The 24,940-nt window shown below is 41.3% G+C and overlaps 1 protein-coding gene across 1 annotated transcript in view; it reads right to left on the bottom strand.

Annotated features, from left to right (window-relative positions):
* The window catches only part of DLEC1 (DLEC1 cilia and flagella associated protein), a 33,255-nt gene extending 18,439 nt beyond the window's left edge, over positions 1–14,816 (bottom strand). Inside the window, exons 1-16 of the mRNA XM_054644375.2 lie at positions 14,391–14,816; positions 12,917–13,057; positions 12,211–12,367; positions 11,471–11,581; positions 10,409–10,560; positions 9,943–10,160; positions 9,624–9,705; positions 9,144–9,231; positions 8,181–8,354; positions 7,266–7,402; positions 6,251–6,343; positions 5,923–6,013; positions 4,870–5,032; positions 2,961–3,153; positions 1,586–1,644; positions 916–1,090 (exon numbers count right to left, since the gene is read on the bottom strand). Of these exons, the coding sequence (XP_054500350.2) occupies positions 916–1,090; positions 1,586–1,644; positions 2,961–3,153; positions 4,870–5,032; positions 5,923–6,013; positions 6,251–6,343; positions 7,266–7,402; positions 8,181–8,354; positions 9,144–9,231; positions 9,624–9,705; positions 9,943–10,160; positions 10,409–10,560; positions 11,471–11,581; positions 12,211–12,367; positions 12,917–13,057; positions 14,391–14,711 (2,355 nt within the window). The 5' untranslated portion in view covers positions 14,712–14,816. The remainder of the gene's footprint in view (positions 1–915; positions 1,091–1,585; positions 1,645–2,960; positions 3,154–4,869; positions 5,033–5,922; positions 6,014–6,250; positions 6,344–7,265; positions 7,403–8,180; positions 8,355–9,143; positions 9,232–9,623; positions 9,706–9,942; positions 10,161–10,408; positions 10,561–11,470; positions 11,582–12,210; positions 12,368–12,916; positions 13,058–14,390) is intronic.
* Between the last annotated feature and the right edge of the window lie 10,124 nt (positions 14,817–24,940).

The raw sequence follows: 24,940 nt of genomic DNA, 5'->3' as shown, positions 1-24,940 counted from the left end.
TCAGATCTAGTCAAAACATTATTTCTTAACTACAGCAAATAACTTTGTTCTCTGAAGTACAATTATCCCTAAGCACAGTTCAAATTCTTATCTTTTTAAGACTAAAAAACACCAATTGGAAACTGCAAAGGATGTTGTTATATCATCAGTAACTGGCTTAATTACACCTATCACATGTGTAGTTATACTGGGTTTCTGGGAAGTATGAAATGGCTGCCTTAAATTGAAAAAAAAATAAGTTCTGTGGAGAGAAATCTTAAAGCCAAAGGCTGATTAGCAGGATCTCTAAGAAAAAATGGGAAAACCATTAACTGGGAAATGTCTTCCTGCCTGGCTTTTGCTAACAGGCCTGTTTTTCCCAAGTGAATCTAAGATCAAAAGGATCCTGATTTGTAGTGAAGGGGATGCTGTGTGAGGGGACAATTGCAGCAGCATTCTGTCCCAATGGCCAAAGAGAAATTACCAGAACCTGCAGGAAAGAATAATATCTAGTGAGCTGCAGCATGTGTGATTTTTGTAGCTCTTCTCTTCCTGTAGTTCTTTGCATGAACAGTGCCTCAATTATGAACTAATTTAATCATCCATTGACTATTCCTCCCAGCTGGAAAACTTTTACACTACAGGAGTGACAAAGTGATAAGCAAGAGGTTAGTGACCCAAAAAAACATTGAGAAGGGTCAAACTCTGTGGTATCAAACTGAAGAGATGAAAAAGGAACAAAGGCTGCTGCCTGGAGTGAAGGGCTGAGCAGGCTGGGTAGGGCATTTCAGTGCAGACCCTTCTGGATTCATGGCCTCCTTTGAAAACATTTCAGGAAAACCAAAATAACAATGACTGTCTGATATCTTCTAATAACACCTATGACATCTGGTGACACAAACCCCAAGACAACAGTGAAGTGAAAAGCACACAAACCTTAAATTTTTTCTTGACATTTACACCAATGAAATTTTCTCCAGGGATAATAATGGCATATGGTTCCAGAAGAAGGTTGTATGGTTCTGTTGAGCCTTTAACTTCTATTTTCAGTGCTATTACATCCTCTATTCTGCATTCTGGGATGTTTTGAAGCATCCTCTCTTCTACTAAACTTTGGGATGAAATATGGTAGAATCATTAAATATGTTAAACCTCTGTTAAATTGGATCCTGTCTTTTAATTGCCAGATCAAAACTGATAAGCATCACAAGTTTCTCAAGTACAGACTGCCTGTGGGCAATTAGCTCAGCCAATTAAAAACTTCATTACTCTTTAAGATATTCTAGTTGTCCCAGTCTGTCCATGAACAAGTATATAAGTGACATACTGCTGTGACAAAGAGTAACAGCAGGAAACTCTGGAAAATAAGCAGACAAAATGACAGTATTATCTTTTTCCAAGAGAGGAAAAGCTAGGGCCAGGCATGTGTCCAGGCATGGGAGAGGATATCAGAGATGATCTTTGTACCACAACTACTTGTACAGATAATATTCTTTATACTTGTCAATCCATCATCACCAGAAAGAAGAAAAATCCCAGTAACTTAATGTAATAGCACAGATAAATTGTGGCCATATATCTTACTGGGAAATGTTTCTCAGCTTACCAAGGTGATTCTGTGGTGTCCCTCACTACCATCTGCAGCACACTGTGATAACTCTTCAGCTGCACAGATGAAGGAGAAAAGGATTTTAGTGTCAAGTAATCATTTATGTTGAAGATCAAAAAAAGATGGAAAAGTGGTTTACATGTAAAGGATAAATGATCATCATCAGAGTACTAAGCTCTGATAAACAATATTCAAACTCTGGAGTTACTAAAAGAAAACATATTTGACTGCAAAGCATTAAGCCAGATCCTGATCTCATGGTGTATGGTTCCAAGAAAAATACTCATTTTTGACATGCCTGTTATTATTTCCCCTGTATATTGCATACTACACACAAGCATCTGCAAAGGCTCCCCAAATTAAGCTCAGTACTGCTGTACTAATTGAGAAGTTTCTTCTAACTGCTGCAGAGTATTCAGCTTAATTGACCATCAATCTGATCTTGAGTAAGAAACATGACTTTTCCATCATGGGAAGAGAAAGCCTTCTGTATTCTAATGGAGGAGGGGGGGAAAGAAACACAGAAGCAGGCCTTAAATCTGAAGGCAAAAAGCTTCATTTGTTAGGAGACAGATACTGATTCTGATGTATATTTTAATTGAATATATATTCTATGAACTATTTCTTTTTTAAAAGCCAGGTAGTTTCTCTTCCATACAAATTTGAGGTATTTCTTATGTCTGTCAATCAACACTGCATGGGACATTCCCACTCTTGGGCTTTCTTTGGATCAGGTTTCTCTAAATACAGTGAGCTCATGCTCCTTATTTCCAGGGACAGGGGAGCAGAAACTGAGAGAACAGCATTCTCTGGGATAACTGCATTCCAACATCCTTGCACCCCTCTTACCCACAGCTGCACACAGCATTTCTCTGCCAAAGGCTCCCACTATCCCCTTAATTCACCACTCAGCTGTTCACAGAACCCATTTCAGGCCAAAAAAAACTACAGCTGGAAACAGTTTAAATAATCAGTGTTTGTTAACCTACTTATTTAGGCTGGAGTAGGTACAAGGCACATCCTGCAAGAAGAGGGGGAAGGGTCAGGAGCTGGTGGAGGAGCTGATAGAGGGGTGAGGGTGGTAACTTCACCAGCCAGCACAGCTGCAGTATGAGGATGTGTCCACAATTTCAGTGTAAAATTAACTGTGTCCAGTCAGATCTCCAAAATTACATGAGATCAGAAACTGTCTCACATTTTGCAGTCAAAACATGTTTTCTTTCAGTAACTTTCTACATTTTGAACACTGTTTATCAGAGCATAGTACCAGCTAATTAAATTTAATTTAGAAAAGTTGCACAGCAAGGATTTTATGACTTGAATAAAAATACACAGCTGGAGTTTGTGGATAGGAAGGAATCACAAGCCATACCTCCTGTGGAGCATAAGTGAGAACAAACTCATGATCTGCATAGGGAAGCAAAACTCCCTGCTTGGGATTTAGGGAGAAGGCTGACTCTGGGTCTTGATTGTTTTTGACCTCTGTAAAGTCTGCAGTTTCTTCTGGTATTAATGGTTTCAGATCAGGCTTTGTTATCTGCCAGAAGAAGGGAAGTTCTAGATTGCTGCAAAGAAGTCAATAAACAACAGAAAAGCTATGATTTAAAAAATCAGATATTTTTGAGCAAAATATATTAAGAAAATGTTCAGATTATTTTTCCAGGTAGGAAATTCCTCTCTTTACAGATTACAGGGGTTTGACTTCCCAGTTTTCGTGAGTCACAAAGTTGCTGAGGCATCACAGAGTCAGAGTATATAAATCATATAAAGAACATGCTAGTACGTGAAAGTAAATTCCATAAATTCCATAAATCTTATTCCATAAGATATCTTAACACTTTCTTGCCTTATTTGAACTTGTCATGTAATCCAGGTTTTAGAAACTCTGCAATTCTTTTTTCAAAGATCTGGGATGATCAGGACCATTCCTGCTGACACAAGTACATTTGCCTTGGATCACTGCTGATGACCTACATCACATTCTGAATTTAATCCAAATGAAAGATGTGGTCTTAACATGTCAGCAAACACAATGGCTCCATCTAAAATTATAGCCATGGCTCTACCCCACTCTCTGCAATCCAGAAAAGGTTGCTTAAGCAGGTTGTTTCAGCAGAAGTGTATTCCATGGAATGTCTTCATGGGTTTGAGAATCTTGCTCATGCTGACCTCAAAAATTCTGCCTTACTAAGGGGAAGGAAGGACACTGGAATTTGAAAGTATCACTGATAAAACTGGACATTTACAATTTCTGGTATCACTTTCTGTAGCAGAAAGAACATTTCTTCTTCCTGCTTCTATGGAGTTTACTCTCAGCCTGGCCAGCTTTGTTTTATACAAATGCTGACACCAGATGTTCAGGGAGTGCTGTGGTGATTATAGCACAGAGAAAATGTGGAAATTGGCACAGGCACATCCTTTGTCAGTTTACAATATCCAGTTCACCAATCACACTTTCTTTACTCAAACATCAGCCTGTTCTGGCATTATGCATGTGTGATTTCCAGAACAAAAAATAAACTTCCAGATATTCACTGCTTGCAAACAGCAATTTAGATTAATGGTCCTAAACCCAGCACTGACCTGCTCACTGCTTTGATGGTCTACAGCCTCTATCTGCTGCAATCATGCAGGAGTGTATTTCTGTTAAAGTCTGATTGATTCTGAGCAAAATCAGGATGCCACTATGTTCACTATGGTGTAATTGTCCATAAGGACACATTAGTTGACTTCAAATTGAATTGATATTTAAATCTGTAAGGACTCAATAGCAGGAACCATGTGAGAGTTTTAATGAGAGTTAATTACATTGGGCTCCCATTTTGATCCACTGGAGTCCAGGATGTATTATGACTTTTCTATGGGAGATGTTCCAGTCAGAATTGTATGCTTGGAAGCATCTATTCCCTGCACTATGAAAGGAAAAGAGTGCTTATCTCAGTTGCACAAGTATATATAGCAGACATTTAAAATTAGATAAATCTAACCTGGATCACCCTGTAAGTATTTCCTGCAACCATGTATATTTATTAATTTTTTGTAGATTTACCTCTATTAAAGCAAATATATTGACCTTGGCTAATGGTTGCCACAACACTTCAACAAAGTACAACATTCCTTGAACTTTAATTACCAAATAAGGAGCAAAAAGAAGCAAAGATTCTGCAAAAATTTAACAAAGGCATGAAGGTTTCTCCAGCTTGAGAGAGCAGAGTATGACAAATGAGATCCCTGGCAGCACTCCCACAGTGCAGAGCATTACTCTGACAGCAGCTACCTACGTGGGGTTCCTTATGACCAGGATCTTCTCCTTGGTGCTCTGGGGGTTTTGGGGCTCGAAGCGTATGAGGTGCTGTGCTGTGCCATCAGTGCCTTCACCCAGCTGAGCTTTGCTTTCTCCACCTGTGACAAACAAAAGCTCCAGAGCAATCACCTCTCCAAGCCCTGGAAGAAATAATTAGGTATTGCTGTTTACCATCTGACCATTAACATAGCTCACATCATCAATAGCAAATGTCATTAATGCTCATTACTGATTGTATCTGGTGTTTCCTCAAGTTTCAGAACTCCAATGTGTTAATTGTACAATATTTTCCTGATGTTGTGTTTATCAACCTATTAACAGAGACCTTCTGTTCATGAATTTCATAGACAGGGATTTCAGAGCCACAGTCTCAGCTCACATCAGCATGGTTTCACTGAACTAAGCAGGGTGTTTACAGGGCTTGACAATGTGGCTCCCAGATGTTTTGAGCAGTAGATTAAAATTAAAACAAGCAGCAAATGAAGTATTAAAAAAATCCAAAGTAAATACATGTGACAAAGTGATTCAATAGATGACAGACCAAGCCTCATGTTATAGCACTCACAGTTATAATTCAGTACAAGCACCCACATTTACAAGAATTTGAACTGGTTTCATTAGTTAATCCAAAGACTGCCTACTTCAAAAGCTCCAAATGTGGTTCATTTCTGCCCTGTTACACCTCATGTTTCATAGCCTGTCAAGTTATCTTATTAACAGACAAGTAAAAGAGATGAGTTGCACCTGGCAACTGGTTTTCTTTTCTGTGACTTGGTGATATTTTACATTTGGATTTTTGCCTAACAAAGGTTAAGAGCTCAATGTCTTTTGAATCCAGTGTATTCCACGCACTGGGAAAGAGCAGTAATAACAATACAAAAAAAAAAAAAAAAAAAAAAAAAAAAAAGCCAGCAAAGGACACAGTATTTGCTTAATCCAATGGCATAAAAAGTTACCATCCCTTCATGCCAACAATCACCACTCACATTATCTGAACATCTACAGAATTAGAACGGTGCTAGGAACAAACCTGTGACTGTAACATATTTGACTGGATAATTGTCACACAAAATGGTGAATGTTTGCTGGGAGGCTTCTGGCAAAGAAGGGAAAAAAACTACCTGAAAGAGAGAAGGCAAATAGCAAGGTCTGTAACTGTTTTCTCTCCCCTAAGTAATACACTTCAATTTGCAAATATTCTCAGAAGGACAGTTTTAGTAATTAGTAATTAAAAGCAACACTTGCAAGAAACAGAATCATTTTTTGCTCACATAAACCCAAACTTGCAAGGTCCAGCCAGATCTTCTGTTAAATTATTTGGTGAAGCAAAAAACCTTTCTATAGCAGTTGGCACTAACCTGTACTGTTGCATTCTGCCCTGGAGCTAGCTCCAAACCAGCAGGCTGGATCCCAAAAGGATCCTGTACCACAAAATCAGCAGTGGCAGCCACCTAAGGTATTAAAACAAACAAACAAACAAACAAACAATCAGACAAACAAACAAATTAATAAACTAAATGGATCAGATTGCTGTGTTTAAAACACAGATTTACCTGAAACAGGCATTACTCTACAACATCACTGTTTTACCTGTTACCATACATTTTTTCACACATCTCAAAAGAGTGTGGCTCATAAATATGGCTTAATTTAAAAAAAAAATGCTCCCTGCTTTATAATGACCTTGGTAAAAGCAGAAAGGAAAGTGCAGTCTCTGAAGACAAATGTCAGTGTCAGAAGCCCTAATATTCATGTTCACAGCAGAACAGCTCTGCCTGAGAGAGGGGCTCTGTCTGTTTCTCCATGCTTAAAACTCACTTTGAGTTGGAACTATGAAGTCTCTGGAGGGACAACTTGGCCCATCTGCTCTTTCTCCAGCACCAAAATGCCAGTCTGCCTGTCCCATTGTATCTCCTTTGTCCACCCCTGGTTTGAGATGGGGAGCTACACACAGAGCAGGGCTGGATTGGATTGCTGTGTCTGCAGGTGCAGCAAGGTCAGTAAGGGATGTTTTTGTTGAGGAGGGAGAGGAAATTACCTCAAGCAATGCTAGAGCTGATAGCATTTATATTTGCTTCAAGGGCAAGGTTAAAGTTCGAGCCAGTTTTCCTTTCCCTCATCTATGCCTCAGTTTACCTCTCCCCTGAGCAGGGCAAGCCCTTCCACAGGAAAAGCAGAGCACAAGAAGGAGGCACAGCCATCCAGGGAGATTGGTTTTCAGGATAAAGTGAATGCCTGAAGGAATGGCACAATGCAGATATCTCCAGCAAGGCCTAGTGACTTCTGTGCTAATACAACATGACTGTTTAAAAGGCCTTCACACCAGGGCACCCACACCATGCTGGGTCCAGTATTGCCCTTCTAATCACTCACCCCAGATTCAGGAGGTGGCCAGGCTTTCCCTGGCATTATAGAGAACTTCCCAGTCCTAACTCCCTCATTTCTGCACAAAATTGTTGTTGTTTTTATTCCTCCAACAAGGCAGGAACCACAGTCTATAAAGTCAGGCACTGCAAGGAGTAACACAGAAAATCAGACTCCAGAGAGAGCAAAGGCTGCTGATTAAATAACTCTTTACAGACATTACTGCATGAGACCAGCCAGGTTTTGCAATCCTAAACCCCCTCAAATTCTTTCCATTTCAAAGTTGGACAGTGTGAGATGTACATTTCTACATTCATCTTACATTTTAATGATGTAAGATGATCGTTCCTCCTTAAAGATTATTGAATGATAAAAAGTAAGATGATTTTTTTAAGAAAAGCTCAATAGAACAGGAAAGGTGAATTTACAAAAAAATCAAAGCAAATTTTTGCAAAAGTAATCCTGTTTATTATAGTTGAACTTAGATATCTGAGAGGTGCAGGTATACCATACTCATACATAATTAATTTCACATTCCATGAACATTAATTAATAGCTAAATTAATAGCATTAATTAATAACTCAATCATAATTCCATAGTATTTATAATTAGTAATTACAATTGGGAGTTCAGGAATCAACAAAACACAAACCCAGAAATGTGCCCCCTACACCCATCTCTAATTTAGTGAGCAAGAAGAGCCCAAGATGGCAAGAACAAATAACTGAGAAAAAATCCAACAGGATTACATTTCAATAACTAATAAATCTGAATACATGAAAATGAGATAGATATCAAAATGTAGAAACTGCACTGCCAATTTTTTCCACATTTGTTTTGTGACACAAAATTGAAGACAGTCACATAAAAAAACCCCAAGTCTGCTTAACTTTAGAGAAATTTAGTATTTGGACACTACTGACATGTTAATACTGGAAGTGATACTTTAGCTTGGATTGGGATGACAAAAGGTTCTGATACTTGACTCTCCACTAATATATGATCTTCATACTCTCCCAGATATTCAGGAATAAACTGGACTGTATACTGGCATGCCATCCCAGGAGCAATCATTCCTCCCTTTCCTGGATATTTTCCTTGGGGAGAAAAATAAAAACAAAACAAAACAAAAAGGCAGAAAATTAAAACAAAAATTAAAACCTCCCCAAATTGGCAGCAGTATTTGTGATCACATCCTCCTCTGGAAGGATGCCTGTAAATTCCCCCCTGTTATTGCCTAATTCAAGCTGATAAAAAGGGATGAGCACAAGAGGCCTGGCAGTGCAATCTGAGAATGTGCACATGTTCCAGGGAGCTCAGAGATTGCTTTGTCTGAAATATACTCCTCAGAAACACAGAAAATAGTGAGGAGAAACTTAGAGACATTACCCAGTTTTGCTTTACCACAAGACAAAAGGGCTTCCATGGAGGCATCTAACTTCTGAATATTCCTCCAGTTCTTGGGGTATCACAATCTCCCTAGGCAATCTATCCCAGTGCCTATCCCACTGTAGGAAAGATAATTTTCTTAACTTTCCTCTAATCTATCCTTCTTTATTGCAGTATGTTAATTCTTGAACTCTCCTCATAATTTTTTTAAGTGGAAAGTCCATCTGTTCCTAGATGAATTTTGGATAAAATTCAATCTAGGTATTCCATGGACATATTTCAATCTAACATCAAACACTTTAATTTAGTCTTCTTGAATTCCTCATTAGACCATCTCAATCTGCTTCTGAGCTGCATGTGAATGGCCTTAAGTCAGCTTTCAGTTTCTAAAGAACTGAGCCTCATGGAAAACAGACCATCTCTGGAAAATCTTTGTTAGAGCAGGTAAATTAGATTTTGTAAGTGTTAACATTTTAAAGGCAGAAAAGAACACTTACCTGGCCAAATGAAAAATACTGAAGTAGAGGGAGGGATAAGTCTTACATGTTGCCCTGTTGAAGTGATGTTCCGTACCTCTACAGTCATCTTCATTAAAAAAAAAAATAAATAAAATGCTCCATTGTAATTACCATCACTCATTAAAATATTTGCAATTCCCTGGTACTACTGCTAGGAGTAATTATTTCATCATCACAACCAACCCCAAAATCAGTTTATTCAAGAGAGGCTGAATCAGGAGTACCATAACAAAGCAGAGACTGAGAAGAGCCCATTTAGTCTTCACTGGTTTGTGTGTCAGTGGCAGGTGTGATGGAGTATCTTCAAGGAAGTTAGAGGGTCATAAATTCAATATACAGAAGAAATTCAGACTTTTATTAAAATTCAGACAGGCCAAACATTGGGTGAAATACGTAGATCATGACAGGATGTAATTTTTCAGGGAAGCAGAATTATCTCTCTACAAAGAACTTTCTCACCTCATAAACCTGCCCAGCTTTATCATACAAAAACAGGACAGAAGGTGGACTGGCAAGAAACACAGGAACAAATGAGGTATCACTGAAAGATTAAAAAAAAAAGAGACATTATCTTACTGCCTGGTTCTCTAAATACTGATAAAACAAGAAATTGCAAAATGTCTTTGGCAAAACTAAAACATCATACAGACATACTTTGTTATTAAGAAACCATATTAAAAATTTAGCTCAAAATATCTCTGGGTAAATCCACAGCAATTTCTATAGTGGAGCTCTGTGCATTCCAGCCCAGAATCCAGAAACTGTACACACTGCATACCCTTTAGCATCTTCTGCTTTTCTTCTGGCTATGATTTCTTCCACTTTTTCTTGAGAAATTACAAGAGATTTGCCTCCATCCAGAGTATTTGGTGGGAAAAAGCGTGGATTCTTCAAGTAATTCTGTCTTTTCTCAAGTCTGGAGAGGTACTCACTTAATTCCTCTGCTTTCCAGGACTTACTCTCTTTCCTGGCTTGTTTTTGTGAAGCTTTAGGTTTCTTTGAAAAACAAGAGTGCACAGTGCAACATGAAACACAGTGATCTTGGGGATGAGGAAAAAGGGAGCTGCACATGTGTAATCAAAGCTACACAGCAATGAAAACTGATAGAGAAAATACAGTATTTCTCCTTTTTTAACAGAGTAAATATAAGTACTGGAGTCAAATCAACAATATTCACCCTTTGCTGTAGGAAGAGCAATAGGCCTTACAGATCAGGCAGACTAAAAGTACCTTGTAAAATGTACCTTACTGATGGTTTTAGCCTCAAGGCTGGAGTCCTGGGCAGAGGACAGAGCTGAAGACACACTTGTCACACTGTCACCTAAGTAGACACTCTCATCCAGGGAAAAAGCACGTTGTTTATGTGCCCCTTTCAGGTATCCAGGTTCTGATTCTCCTGCAATTCAAAGAAAAAAAATAATAATTCTGTAAGAGGAAAACATGAACAACAAATATTTAGTCTAAGCATAGGTCTATAAGTTTATTTCAAGGCTTGTTGCTGGCAAAAATCCTCTAGAATCCAATGCATTTTTAGAACTTATTTTGCACAAACAAAGCTTAGTACTTTAATAACAAAGCTTTTAGATGCACCAATTAAACAGGCTGTATACACTTATATTACTCCCAGAAAGATATGTTAACCTTGTAAGGGAAGTGAGAATTTAATTTTGTTTGGAATTACAATGGAAAAAACCAAAACTCAAATCTTGAAATCTGTGACTAAGTTGATTACTCTGAAATGTTTGTTTTGGCTTGACTGAAAAACTTCATTTCAATGATCTTAAAACCTTTCATCTTGGCTCACACATAAATAAAAGAAGTAGTCTTGACATTGCCCAAAATATTTTCCTTACTGATCTTCATGTGCAAATAAAACCAATATATTTCCAGAACTGGAAAACTTTAAACCCTAAATAAGGAATACAATTTTATTTCACTGAAAATGGTTTTAATTTAATGCAACTACTTCCTTTCTCTAGATACAAGATGTAGATGCAGCTTTTGTGTAATGAAATTGGATGGAGATAGAACACTAATGCAGTTTTTGTGTGAGATGGGAAGAACTGTAAACAAATGTGCAATAATGATCAAATATCATATTTAAGAAGATCTAAAATCAGTAGCCTTGAATTTATCAATTATACTTTGAAAATGTGTTCTTAGTGGAATCTTACACTTAAAATACTTGAGTCCCTTCTGCTTTGGCAGAAAACTATAAAAAATATACTCAGATCTGCTACATCCTCCAATGCATCAATTATAGAGTGTTCAAAAAAGTCTAAATTACTTTCTGCTGCAAAAGTTACCTTTTGGTGCTTTGGCAAGAGGTAATTTCTCAGTGATGTAATCCTCAGGACAGATTAAATTATTTTTTCTGAGAAGTTCATTATCCACAATCCAGCGAAAGGAGGATGCCACTGCAACAGGAAAGCCAACAAACAAAAAACAGTAATAAATAAAAAAAGCAAAATAATAGCCCCTTAAAACACACTATCTTGATCAATCCAAAGTAATGTTGTACTTACAACTCATCCTTGTCATAATATTATATAATATTATATATAATATATATTACACATATCAAATGTATCTAATATATATTATATATACATTATCATATATATATTTTAATCTATTATATATATAAGTTATATTATATTGAATATAATACATATTATATTTTATAGAAAATAATATTCTAGAAAATAATCTGGTATTTCAATCCCAAGACTTGGACATGCATCTCCACAATTCTAAATTCAGGTCAAACCCAGCTAAGCAGCCATTGGAGAAATATTTAATCTGTTTGTTGCTGCTACATATCAAGGTCTGTATGCTTGTAATATGTAGGTGGTAACCCCTCAATCCAAATTAAATACCTTGAACATGACCTGGCTGTTTAGTTTCTCTATGTTAAACAGATGTTACTCTACTTGGACCTCTGCACAAAATCTTTCAAAGTTGCTCTGTTGATGTAAAGCCAACCCCAAACTGGTGTCCAGGTACTACAAACTTGTACTAGGGAGCAGCATTCCAGAATCCTCACCTGGAGGCAGCCCCAGTTTATGGAAATTTTTCCCTGCATGAATCTTCATCTGCTTTAGAGCCCTTGCCTCTTCACGTTGTGCTCGGGCCTGGGCCCGACTGATCTCCTTTTCTGCTCTGTCAGCTTCTGTCAGTCGGCTCTTGTACTCAGCCAGAAGCTGCCACGGGCATGGGTGAATAAAGAGAAATTTGAGTTGTTACAAGCACATGTTTTCTGTTTGCCTTTGAGAGGTAAACACAGACATATTAGTAAAACATCACTGCTTTACAAGCATCAACTGGCCTGCTAAAACACTGTCATTCCATGATGACACAAAGCAGAAAAAACCACCTGTGGCTCAAAGCATCCAGCATCAGCCTCTACTTTTATACAATGACAACAGCTTTTGGAGTGATGACAAGATAAGAAACCTGGGCCACTGATCAGCAGGTACAGGGAAAAGTTTTCAGCCAGTACAACAGGCATTTAAAGGGCTACTGCTTTCACTGGTTGTACTCTGTGTCTGAAAAGCCAACTAGAGATGATAATATAATGAAGGATCATGTGAATCTTAACTTGCTTGAATTGTTCTGTGGGAAACTCTGTTCACGTAAATTTCCATTAAAATGTCAGTTGTAGGATCAACACTCCCCTTTAAATTTTATTTTACTGAAGATCTAAGTAGGGACTAAAGAGCTCCAAACTCTGACTTGGTTTGGACTTGTACCTTCTCTAGCTCATCTGTGTAACTGTCTTGATAAACACTGTCTCCTCCTTGGGCATTAATCCAGTTTGTTGCCATGTCCCCCTCCAAAACATCTCCAGTGTACAGGTCTTTAAAGGCACTAGCCAGCACATGGGAGATATCCTGGGGGGAAAAAATGAGGATGTTTAGAGCTTAAAGCAAGAGACAGGATGGGAATAGACCACTGGGTGCATACAAACAGCAAATGGGAAATGGTACCTGGAAAGGGGATGTGTGTGCACATGAACACTGAAGTGTGGATGTCTGTGTGTGTGTTGTGGGGCTGTGTGTCTGCGCTGGCTGGAAGTGTAGGTGATGATGATGGACACAGTTCTCTTTGTGCAAGTGTGTGTGATGGTTTGTGCAGGGATGGGGCTGTGGGAGTGGGGAGAGTGTGTGGGAGGGAGAGTTGAGCATTGTACAGGTGATATGTGTGTGTGTCAGTCCTTGTGCAGGGCGTGTGTTTGTGCCCCAGGGCATGTGAGGCTGTTTGTATGAGGGTTTGTGTGTGCAGGGCTCTGTGTGTGTGTGAGGCTGTTTGTATGGGGGTTTGTGTGTGCAGAGGGTTGTGTGTATGAGGCTGTTTGTATGAGGGTTTGTGTGTGCAGAGGGTTGTGTGTGTGAGGCTGTTTGTATGAGGGTTTGTGTGTACAGAGGGTTGTGTGTATGAGGCTGTTTGTATGGGGGTTTGTGTGTGCAGGGCTCTGTGTGTGAGGCTGTTTGTATGGGGGTTTGTGTGTGCAGGGCTCTGTGTGTGTGTATGAGGCTGTTTGTGTTTGTATGGGGGTTTGTGTGTGCAGGGCTCTGTGTGTGTGTATGAGGCTGTTTGTATGGGGGTTTGTGTGTGCAGGGCTCTGTGTGTGTGTATGAGGCTGTTTGTACGGGGGTTTGTGTGTGCAGGGCTCTGTGTGTGTGTGTGTGAGGCTGTTTGTATGGGGGTTTGTGTGTGCAGGGCTCTGTGTGTGTGTATGAGGCTGTTTGTATGGGGGTTTGTGTGTGCAGGGCTCTGTGTATGAGGCTGTTTGTATGGGGGTTTGTGTGTGCAGGGCTCTGCGTGTGAGGCTGTTTGTATGGGGGATCTGTAAGTGCAGGGATGTGAGAGGATGTTTGCAGCGGGGTCTGTGTGAGGCTGTGGGTGTGTGTTTGTCAAGCTGCTCATGGCGGGGTCTGTGTGTGAAGCTGATTGCAGGGTGGTCTGTGTGTGATGCTGCTTACACGTGGCTGTGTGTGCAGGGATATGTGTGTGTGTGAGGCTGTTTGCAGTGGGGAACTCCGTGTGTGAAGCTGATTGCAGGGGGGGGGTCTCTATGTGCAGGAGGTCTGTGAATGTGTGTCTGTCTGTCCCAAGGGGACAGGTCTCTGTGTGTGTGGCTGTTTTCAGGCTCTGTGGACAGGGCTGTGGTGCTGCTGGGGGCTACGCTATTCGTGCCCGTGCTGCCCAGCCCCATTGCGTTACCTGGGGGTCGCCGCTGCGGCTCCCCTCAGCCATGCCCAGCCCGGCGCCGGAATCCTGCGTTGGAGCTGCTCCGGAGTTGGGGCTGCCCTCAGCCATGCCCAGCTCGGGGCCAAAATCCTGCGTTGGAGCTGCTCCGGAGTTGGGGCTGCCCTCAGCCATGCCCAGCCCGGCGCTGTGATCCGCTGTGCCGATATTCGGGCTCTCCTCAGCCATGCCCAGCTCGGCGCTGTGATCCGCTGTGCCGATATTCGGGCTCTCCTCAGCCATGGCCGGCCCGGCGCTGTGATCCACTGTGCCGATATTCGGGCTCTCCTCAGCCATGGCCGGCCCAGCCCCTCCTCAGCCTCCCGGCCCCGCCGTTGCCGAGTGACCGTGCGGGCGGGCAGGGCACGGCCTGGCGGGGTAATGGCGGTGCTCCCCCTTCCCGGTGCCATCGCCCCTCACAGCTCCGCCGGCGCTCGGGGCGGGAGCTGAGTGCGGCACCCCGAGGCTCTGAGAGGCTCGTAGCCCCTCTCTTCCGTGCTATATACTTGTGATCTTCTAAGGGCCAGTAGCGTCGTGAGTTAATAAGAAATAAAATATTGACTGGAAACCTACGAAGGGGATTTGCACATGGCGGGGATTGCTCGGCCCTCCGCCGCTGTGCAGGTTGCGGGTGGGAGCTGAGGGAAGAGGCTGAATCCTCTCCTGCTGGCCCATACGTGGGACGAGGAGGCTGGGGCTCATCCCTGCGGCTGGAACCGGGCTGGGAGATGGAACGTTCATCATCAACCCCAACCCATCCATCGCCCGCTCTGCCTGCGGTGTCCTGGCTCGTCCTGGCTGTGTACACTGCTTGCTAGCAACAGGCTCCGCTGAATCCACTGATATTTTCCATAGGAACCATCCCGGTGTAGATTTTCTTCTTGTCCTGCTGCCTTTTTATTCTTTCTTTCTTTTTCCTCCCCGTCCTCCACTCTTTTTCCTCAGAGTGAAGGAACCTGACCGTGGCCCCCGGGCTGCTCCATCACTAACTGGGTAATTTGGCTCTAGAGGGTTTTGCACAAGTTGGGCAATGTTACACCCTGAAAACAGCTATGGCAAAAATAATTGGAATTTACCAACAGGTGTTGTTCCACCAGCAGATAAGCCAAAGGCTGTGGGTGTAAACCCCAGGCAACCATGGGGGTGGTTGAAATTAATCTTGTTTTATTTTTAGGTATATGGCACATGGGCTTGAGACTACACGGTGTAACAAGTTTCAGGTCTTCAGCTCACCAAAGTCTTCATTTGGAATAAAACACCAAATTAAAGCCAGAGGCACTGCGGTGGTTTTAATTTCCCTGTGAAAAAGGAAAGCTTGCCCAAGAGACAGCTTGGCAAATCTGCAATATCCTGTTCCAAAGATTAAGGCAGAGAAATCACAGATGTCTGACAAGGATAGGACCTGGTACCTGTATTTTCTAATAGAAAAGGTTCACAGCTTTCATAGAATCACAGAATCACTAGGGGTGAAAAAGATCTCTAAGATCAAGTCCTACCATTATTACTTCACCACTGCTGAGATCACCACTAAAGCTTGTCACCAAGTGCCACATCCACACACTTTGTGAAGTGGGTTTTGAAGTATTCCAAGAGGTGGTGACTCTCCCACTGGCTTGAACAGCCCATTCCAATGCTTGATAAACCCTTCAGCAGAGATATTTTCCCTAATGTTCAACCTAAACCTTCCCTGGTGCGACTCAAGACCATTTCCTCTGGTCCTGCCCTTATTCCCTGGGAGCAGAGCCTGATCCCCCTGGGTGTCCCCTCCTGTCAGGGAGTTGTGCAGAACCAGAAGGTCCCCCCTAAACCTCCTTTTCTCCAGGCTGAGCCCCTTTCCCAGCTCCCTCAGCTGCTTCTTGTTCCAGCTTGTGTTCTCAAACAATTTTGTTTCTGTGCAGGCTTGTAGATTCTCGCCTTTAAAATTCACTGCATGCACATTTTAACACGTTTCCATATTAGAAGTCCAACTTTTCTCATCATGTTCTATTACAGTTGATTTTAACATCTGTTTGCTAAGTGGAACATTAGTAAAATCCAGCATTTTAAAAAAGGATTCTTTCCCAGCCTTTAAACTGGTGACAGTAAAGCAGATGTTTTTGTTTAAAACAGTATATAGAAGCACATGAAAACTGACTGTGGAAAAAACTTTCTGTACTTTCATCTTTACTGTCTTTAAGCAACTTGCCAAGCACATCATCTCAGCTTAGAGGCTGGATTTTGTTTTTCAAACTACAGTCCATAAAATCTGGATGTGAAGGTGAGATCCATCTGCCCAGAAGCCAACTTTAGGATCAGAAGGAGGGGTGTAAACCACAGTTACAGAGCAATGCACAATTGTTTCCCATATGACAATGGGATATTTTTCCTTGGATTTCCATTTTTATGCCATCATCATTTACTCAGATAAACTTAAAAAATAAGTGCCCATTGTACAACTGTTTAATTCACATATCTATATGTCACAGACACACATTTTCATAAAAGTATGATGAACATTAAGAACAATTTGCATCTATATCTATCTCATCATTATAAAATATTGAAGTTCCAAATTCTGAAGAGAGAGCCTCATGCATGTAGGGAATGGAAAAAAAAAAAACCCAACCAAAACAACAATTTTATCCTACATGTATAGGTATAAATATACAGGTATAAATATTTATATGTGTAAATGTACACACCTTCTCTAACTGCTATGGATGACTTCTACCAGGTGTTTTACCTTGGATTTCCCCTCTGTACCATGTAAGGCTGAATTTTATGGAGGGTTTTAGGTTTGGATTGGGTGTGTGGATCTGAACAGACTGCCAAGGGCCCCACCTTGATGTTTGTTGCACATGGGGATTTTTCTTGGAGGAAACGAATCTGAAACTGAACTGTCCAGGATCACTCGATCTGCTCCATCAGCTAACGGGCTCTCAGTCTACAGGACTAGGAACAAGCTAATTTGAAATAAAATTTGCCCAAATGCCTGTCACAGACCTTAGAGGAATCATAAATTCTGCTAAAATACAGATTATTTAAAGCAGTCTCCATGTCTTGTCAGGATCATGTTGCTTTTCTGTATTTATTTTCACACTCCCCAGGTGGTCCCTACACATTCTTTGTTATCCCATGGGGACTGTTCAAAGTTCTGCTGTTGTCCAAACCCCTTCTTTCTTCTGGTAGCCACATGATCAGAAAAAGTCCTTTGTGTTGTAATCTAACAAAATCAGAGTCCTGGAGGTGATTTGTTCATTCAGGCATCCAGATAGCAAATGACACCAGGATAGGACAAGCCCAGCTCCTTCTTTCTCCTTGTTCTAAGACTGAAAATAACAGAACATTTTTGCATGTAAAATAGCTGAACGTGATTTAAATACAAACAGGGAGCTCAGTTACTGAGCAAGAGGTTATGTGTACATAACAGAATTGCAGAGTGGAACTGTATCTTACATTTATGCAAAAATATCAACTTCCATACCAGTTTTATTTACCTCACTCCTTTTTTATCAAAAATATAGATAGATGTTATGTCCTGGGTCTGTAAGTCAGCCAGTACATTTCTTATTATTTCTATATTTATAACCAATGGACTACTATGACTAACTAGAATCTTAAATTATTGTGAACATATATTCCTTAAATGTGCAAACACTGGACTAATAATAGCATTCTTTCAATGCTTGGGGAAAAGTTCATACATTTATCTTCCTAGTGATCCCAAAATCTTCACTAATATCAGTGGACTTCTTTAGAGAGGGAGCACTCTTTATACTGATTCCACTCACTTGGTTTTGAAAGGTTTCTTAGAAATTATCAAATTTACGAAACTCTTAAAAATAAAAATCAAAAGGTTTGACCCCTTTGTGTTAATACAACAGTATGGATTAATTTAGAAATATGTACCTATCTCAAATGTAAATGTAATTCAAATATATATATATATATATATATATATATATATATATATATGGATAGATAGATATACAAATTAGCCTTTGCTTGTATATTGATTTTTTTAAAAAAAACACAAATTCTTGGGGTTCAGAATGCATCAAGACTTCACATATTTTTTTATATTTTTAGCCTTCTCTGGCAACAAGACACATCCTGCAGGCTTCAGGTGGCATTCTTTAGAAGTGGAAAATCAAAGGAACTGACACTGCAGTGCTGCCTTTTGCTCTGGAGGCATTGCCCTGATTTGCATGCTTGCATCTGGGCAGCAGAAAATTATTTCTAATTATTTATCATTTTTTGCTAAGGTTTTTTTGGGGGGGGGAGGGGGTTTCACGAAGTAATTCCTAAAAGTGCAATGATGAATGATTCACTTTGACATTGCTGCCCTCCAGTGGTCCTCTTAAGGTTTCCATGTTTTCAGGAAAGCCTTTAAAAACAAACATTGCATTAAATCTTTGTTTTGATCAGGCAACTGAACAGGCATTAATATTTCCATCTATGCAATCTGGCATATTCTCTTACCAGTGGATTGGGTAAAAGGCTTTTCACTGGCAAAACTATGTATTAACTTGTAATTACTGCAGATGCAGCCAAACAGGTATCACTGGAATGCAGTTCTCCTTTGCATGCTACCCTGGAAGTTGCTCCTTCTTCCTTCCTCTTGAAGAAGAGCTAAAGCCAACATCCACAGAATGACTTGAAAACCCGAGTAAAATTTGCAGATAAGGAAAATGGAGAAATAACCTTTCAGTTTTAGGTGAAAAGTGCCAAAGAGCTCAGTTTCTAAAAGCTGGCTTCTCCCAATGCACTGCTTTCCTGTCCTGCCAAAGTTGGGGTTTTTTTTCAAATATCCTGGTTTGGAGACAGTCTTATCTTACAGATATGACCTTGCTGGATGTGCTGTGGTCATTTCCAGTTCTCCTGGAGGCAGTCTGAAATAACCTGCAACTGGAAGTTCCCCCTGAATATTTTTCATTATTTTGTCAGTCTTTCCTGACATGAGCCAACCATGTCACTTGCTTCCAGTTTACATTTCCTGATTTTAAGCATTTCTGTGTTTCCTGCACTTCTTTCCTGTACCTAGAAGTCTGCCCCTCTCTAAAACATGTCAGTGGATATTGCTGTGCTTCTGCTGAAATACTTATGCTGTAATTTCACTCAGGCCACATGGGATTTACAAACCAGACACACCCAACAAGTAGGAGAAGCATGTGGAAAATGCATACACAAAGGGGCCAGTCATCCCTTTTTGGCAGTGTCTGGGCAGATATATCACTCTAATTAAACTGGAAATGGGCTACGCCTCCACGGAGAGATTATGGGATCCTTCATGAAACCACTGCCCACAGAGATCCTGGGATCCTCCATGAAACCTCAACATGCAGAGATCCTGGGATCCATGAGACCATTTCATGCAGAGATCCTGGATCCTCCATGAAACCACTGCACACAGAGATCCTGGGATCCTCCATGAAACCTCTCCAAACTGAAATCCTGGGATCCTCCATGAAACCTCTCCATGCAGAGATCCTGGGATCCCTCATGAAACCTCTCCATGCAGAGATCCTGGGATCCATGAGACCTCTCCATGCAGAGATCCTGGGATCCTCCATGAAACCTCTCCATGCAGAGATCCTGGATCCTCCATGAAACCTCTCCACACAGAGATCCTGGGATCCTCCATGAAACCTCTCCAAACTGAAATCCTGGGATCCTCCATGAAACCTCTCCATGCAGAGATCCTGGGATCCCTCATGAAACCTCTCCATGCAGAGATCCTGGGATCCATGAGACCTCTCCATGCAGAGATCCTGGGATCCCTCATGAAACCTCTCCATGCAGAGATCCTGGGATGCTCCATGAAACCTGTCCACACAGAGATCCTCAGATCCTCCATGAAACCTCTCCATGCAGAGATCTTGGGATCCTCCATGAAACCTCTCCATGCAGAGATCCTGGATCCTCCATGAAACCTCTCCATGCAGAGATCCTGGGATTCTTCATGCTTCCCTCTACACAGGGGTCCAGCTGGAGGATGCAGTGCAGGTGTGACACTGCTGCTCTCAGGCATAGCAGAACAAGGGGCTCCCACTCCACTGACACATTCCCAGATCTCTGGGTCAGAGAGGGTTATTTGATTACAGAGTCTAACCTGATTTCTCAAAAGTTATTACCTCTAACCCAAAGCAATTTAACCCAGTGACATCTTTTGTTAAAATTGGAGATTTTCATTTTGTGCTCCCATGACTATATTGAGTTCCATCAATTATTTATAAGAAGTCTATGAAAACTCACAAGGAAATTGATTTACAAGCCAGTATTTAGCTTCTTCTTATAGATACACCTTTTGTCCTCAAATTAAAGAATAAAGTTAGCATTTTTACACTCCAGAATATTTTCCCCTGTGATCATAAAGGCTTTACTCAGTGCTAGCTTTGGTAGAAATCCATTCCTTGGCACCTGGTGGTGGATCACAGCCTTCATCTCTCCAGATCTTAAGGATTTTGCTGTAGAAAAATGTTTAACTGATACTTAATAGTGTTCATCCACCCTTCAGGGGCATCCCTGTATGTTCCCAGATTCCAGGTTTGCACATATATATATATATACACATATCTACACACACATACATATACATGGATTAGATTTGTATGAACCTCTTCTGTCCTCAAGCAATCTGACATGCCATGGCAGAACTCCACAACAGTAATTTATGCTGCTGGGAATAACCCAATGATTGACACTTTTTAGTAGGAAATATGGTCCTTTCTTCCCTTCTGGGTTTCAGTTCTTTTGGAAGTTCTTTCTACACAGCAGCCAGGATTTCTATAAATTCAAAAATAAACCTTGGAAGAGGAGAAACTTGCAGTCTGTTCCTTCTGCTTTTCTCATCATCCTTGGGAGCTCCTGTCTGAAATCACCCTGCTACTTTTCATCCTCTTGTGAATTTTCTGTCTGGGCTCATTCATCCAGGCTATGGCTGTCAGAAAACCATGGCTTGGGCCTGTCTTGTGCTGTGCCAGTGCCTCAGTATTTGCCAGGTTACCCCTCTTGTCTTGTAATCTTGTGCACAAGGAATTAAACTTCTTTTTTCTTACTTTTATCTGGCAAGTGTTCTCTCAGCAAACTGCCAGACACAATTGATTTGCAGATATTCCCCTGCTCTCCTGGTTTGGGTGAGTGAATCAGGTGAATTAGTTAGAGGGGAAAATGCAAATCATTCTTGCATGCCTGTCTGTGCTCCAGTTGTCTGTAGTGTGAGGATGTGCTGAACAAGGCCCTCAGTTGGTAAAGGATGGGCTTAGGTCTGAATATTTGGAGTAGAAGATGGAGAAGACTCAAAATCTGCCTCCTGTAAAGTGCAGAGCAATGAGAAACTGCCACCTAACTCAGAAGGAAAAGGAATCCCAACCCCTCTAAGAACATCTGGAAAAAAGCTTTTTACATTTTACCTTGAGTTATTTTCAGCTCCCAGAAAACTGCTAATTTAGGCCAAGCTCCAAACAATATCTTTCCTGGTGATGTTGTTTCAAGGTGATGAATAGGGTAGGTTTAAATAGATTTTTATCCCTTTATCTCCAGGAACTTGGGCACAGATGAATGACCCAGAGGGCCAGCTGAGTTAGGGCTGCACAACTGATCAAGAACATCTTGTGCTATTTCAAAACATCATCTCAAGGAGGCTTTTTATTCACTTTGGGACAACATGAGTGTGTCTTGCTAGAGCTACTTCTAAAAGCCCCTGCAAAGGTAGGTTGAGACATAAGTAAACTCATCCCAGGAAACACAATGTCATCTGCTGCAAAGGGTTGGAGTGCAAGGAGAGGGCATGAAGCTGTAGCAACCTGGAATTGGTGACAGGAATGAAAAGGAAGGGATTTGGATTTACTAAAGAGGCCTGGTCTCATTTTTAATTTCTCCAAACTGTGCCTTAGCTCCTGTGGATTGGGAGGAATCTCACTGGAAGGTGTTTGTAGCAGTGAAGATAACTCTGTATGAGAGAAAGAAAATCCATCCCACTGGGATGTGAGAGAGTGAGAGGTGGTGATGTCCTGAGGGCAGGCAGAGTCTGTCATCAGCAAAATGCTCAGCTGTGTTATCACCTCGCTTTCCCAGTGTATTATTTCATTTTTGCTGGTAGGGGAAGATAAGGCTGGCTCAGCCAAACCATCAGGCTTGGATGTGCTTTTCCATGTGAGCCCTGCAGCAGATCAAAGACAGTGAGTTCACCAGCCAGAGGAACTGGGACCTGCCTAGAAAATCAGCATCTTCTTTCCTGCCCAGGATAGCAGGACACAATCAGTGGAATCCTTTTACCATGCCCAGGAAATCATGAAACAAGGTATATGTATATGTCATTTTCCTTCATTTATTGCCATCTAACTGGCCTAACTTGCAGGCACTGGGACAAGGAACAGCCCCAGTGTGGAGGTCCCAAAATAACTGGTTTTCTCCCCATTATGCCCTGCCCAAACCTAACCACCCATCTATTAAGCTGATTGTGTTTGTATCATAACATATCTCTGGGCAGGCTACTCTAGGAGCTACTTACATCATAATTTAACATTTTAGGGCTTATTTCTAACACATGAGTTCCCTTAGGGGTCTGAGTAAGGAAAGGTCTCCCAAGGGAAGGTTTTGCTCTTAGGACAGTGCTGTCTACAGTTGCCCCCATGTCATGTAAGATGCCCAAGGATACATGATACATGTACCAGGGTCTGGCAGGATCCATACATTGATCCAGCCTCTGTAGGAATAAAAACCAATGGCCAGCTGGGACAACCTGCAGCACTTGAAATGACACAGAGACTTCAGTGTTTACACAGCCAAATATTGTTTTTACAGTTGTTAAGTTCAAGAAGCAGCACTTTTCCCCCCTCCAGGAGCACTCAGAAACTGTCAGCAACTGATTAAAATCAAAGTATGACCTAAAATTCTACACTTTCACACGAAATTCACTACAGTGTTGATTTTCACCTGGAAAGAGCCAGTTACCTAATACAAGAAGAAATTTTTGCATTTGGGGGCTCCTCCATTTATTTTTTTTTTTTTTTGTTATTTAGTAGAATGGGCAAAATCTTTTTTGATAGCACTTGGCCTTAAAAATACACACTCCTGCATCCCCCCAGCAGCACAGAATTATCCCTGATGCATTAGAAAGTGTGAAAAACCCTCCAAAAGCTCATTTTAACCTGAACTGCAGCTGGCACTTTGAAATGAAATGCATCAGGTCTTCATCCTGATTGGGGTTGAAGAATACAAGGCACAAAGCAGTGAGAGCATGTCCCATCACGTCCTCCTGGCATAGTGGTGTGCTGAAACTCCACAGGCTTTCAACACTTTAAAGTGAAACTGTTCATTAAGCAGCCAAAGCTGGTTTGTTGGGTTGTCTTATGTTTTGGCAGCCCTTTTTACCTTTTATCCAAAGGAGATCCATCACTGATAAAAAGCAGGAGTCTGTCAGCTGTCACTGTCATATTTTCTGAAAAATCCCCTTGCCCAGGATTCTTCTCCTGGGAAGCTGAGAAGCCTCTGAGAAAAAGGAAAACAATATAATCTCATTTGCTCCTCCTGTGTTTTGCTGCTTTGGAATGTGGTTTGGAGAGCGTTTATCCCACAGGTGGTTGTTTGATTGGTTTCATGTGAATTGTTTTGACTTAATGACCAATCACAGTCAGGCTGTGTTGGGACTCTGGAAGGAGTCAGGAGTTTTTCATTATTATCTTTTAGCCTTCTGTCTGTATCCTTTCTCTATTCTTTAGTATAGTTTAGTGTAGTATTCCTTAATATAATACAATATAATAAAATAATAAATTAGCCTTCTAGGAACATGGAGTCAGATTCATCATTCCTCCCAACGATGGGGGACTCAGAAAATACCACAGTCTGCTATTTCTGTAGAAAAATAGATGTCTGATGGGGATTCTCCCCTTCTGCTCCACCAAGCAAGTGGCCAGAGACAGCAAGGGGTGTAAAGTTTTCTAATTCAAGCATCACATGGTGGGCACAAGGGTAGGTAAGAGCACAATTCATACTAGGTGGGTGAGGGAAGCCCTGAGGAGCTTAGGGAGGTGCCTGAGGTGCCACAAAGTCAAAGGCAAAGCCCAGACAGCAGTTCCAGAGTTGTATCCTCTGGTTCTTGTGCAGCCCAGGGGCTCAGAGCTGGGGTCCCACCAGCAATGCTTCCAGCAGTGGGGCAGCTCTGAGTGTGACTTTCCGGGAATTGTTCCCAAGGCACGTCCGCGTGCAGTTGCACAAACCAGGGCTCCTCCAGCCAGAGCAGGGACGTGTCTGTGGGAAGGCTTCGATGGTTGAGGTGCCTGACAACAGGAGCAGGAAGGAAATGAGTCATCCAACCTTTCTGCTTTGGCTGCACCGGGCTTGCAAAACTGATGAGGAGGCACCAAAAGCCAATAAAATACTTCCTCAGTGGGCAACTTGTGTGGTTCTTTCTATATCCTGATATCCCCTTGGTGTTTTCTTTTCCAAAACCCAAATAACACCACTGGCCAGAGGAATGAGGCTGCATTTCACTCTAGCAGGTGTATAAATGTGTGATTTTGGAAATGGCAGTTGTACTTTTATAT

This window comes from Agelaius phoeniceus, chromosome 1, assembly GCF_051311805.1.
Source record: "Agelaius phoeniceus isolate bAgePho1 chromosome 1, bAgePho1.hap1, whole genome shotgun sequence".
NCBI lineage: Eukaryota > Metazoa > Chordata > Aves > Passeriformes > Icteridae > Agelaius > Agelaius phoeniceus.
Note: the sequence above shows the minus strand (reverse complement) of the source record. Positions and strands in the feature narration are given on the sequence as shown.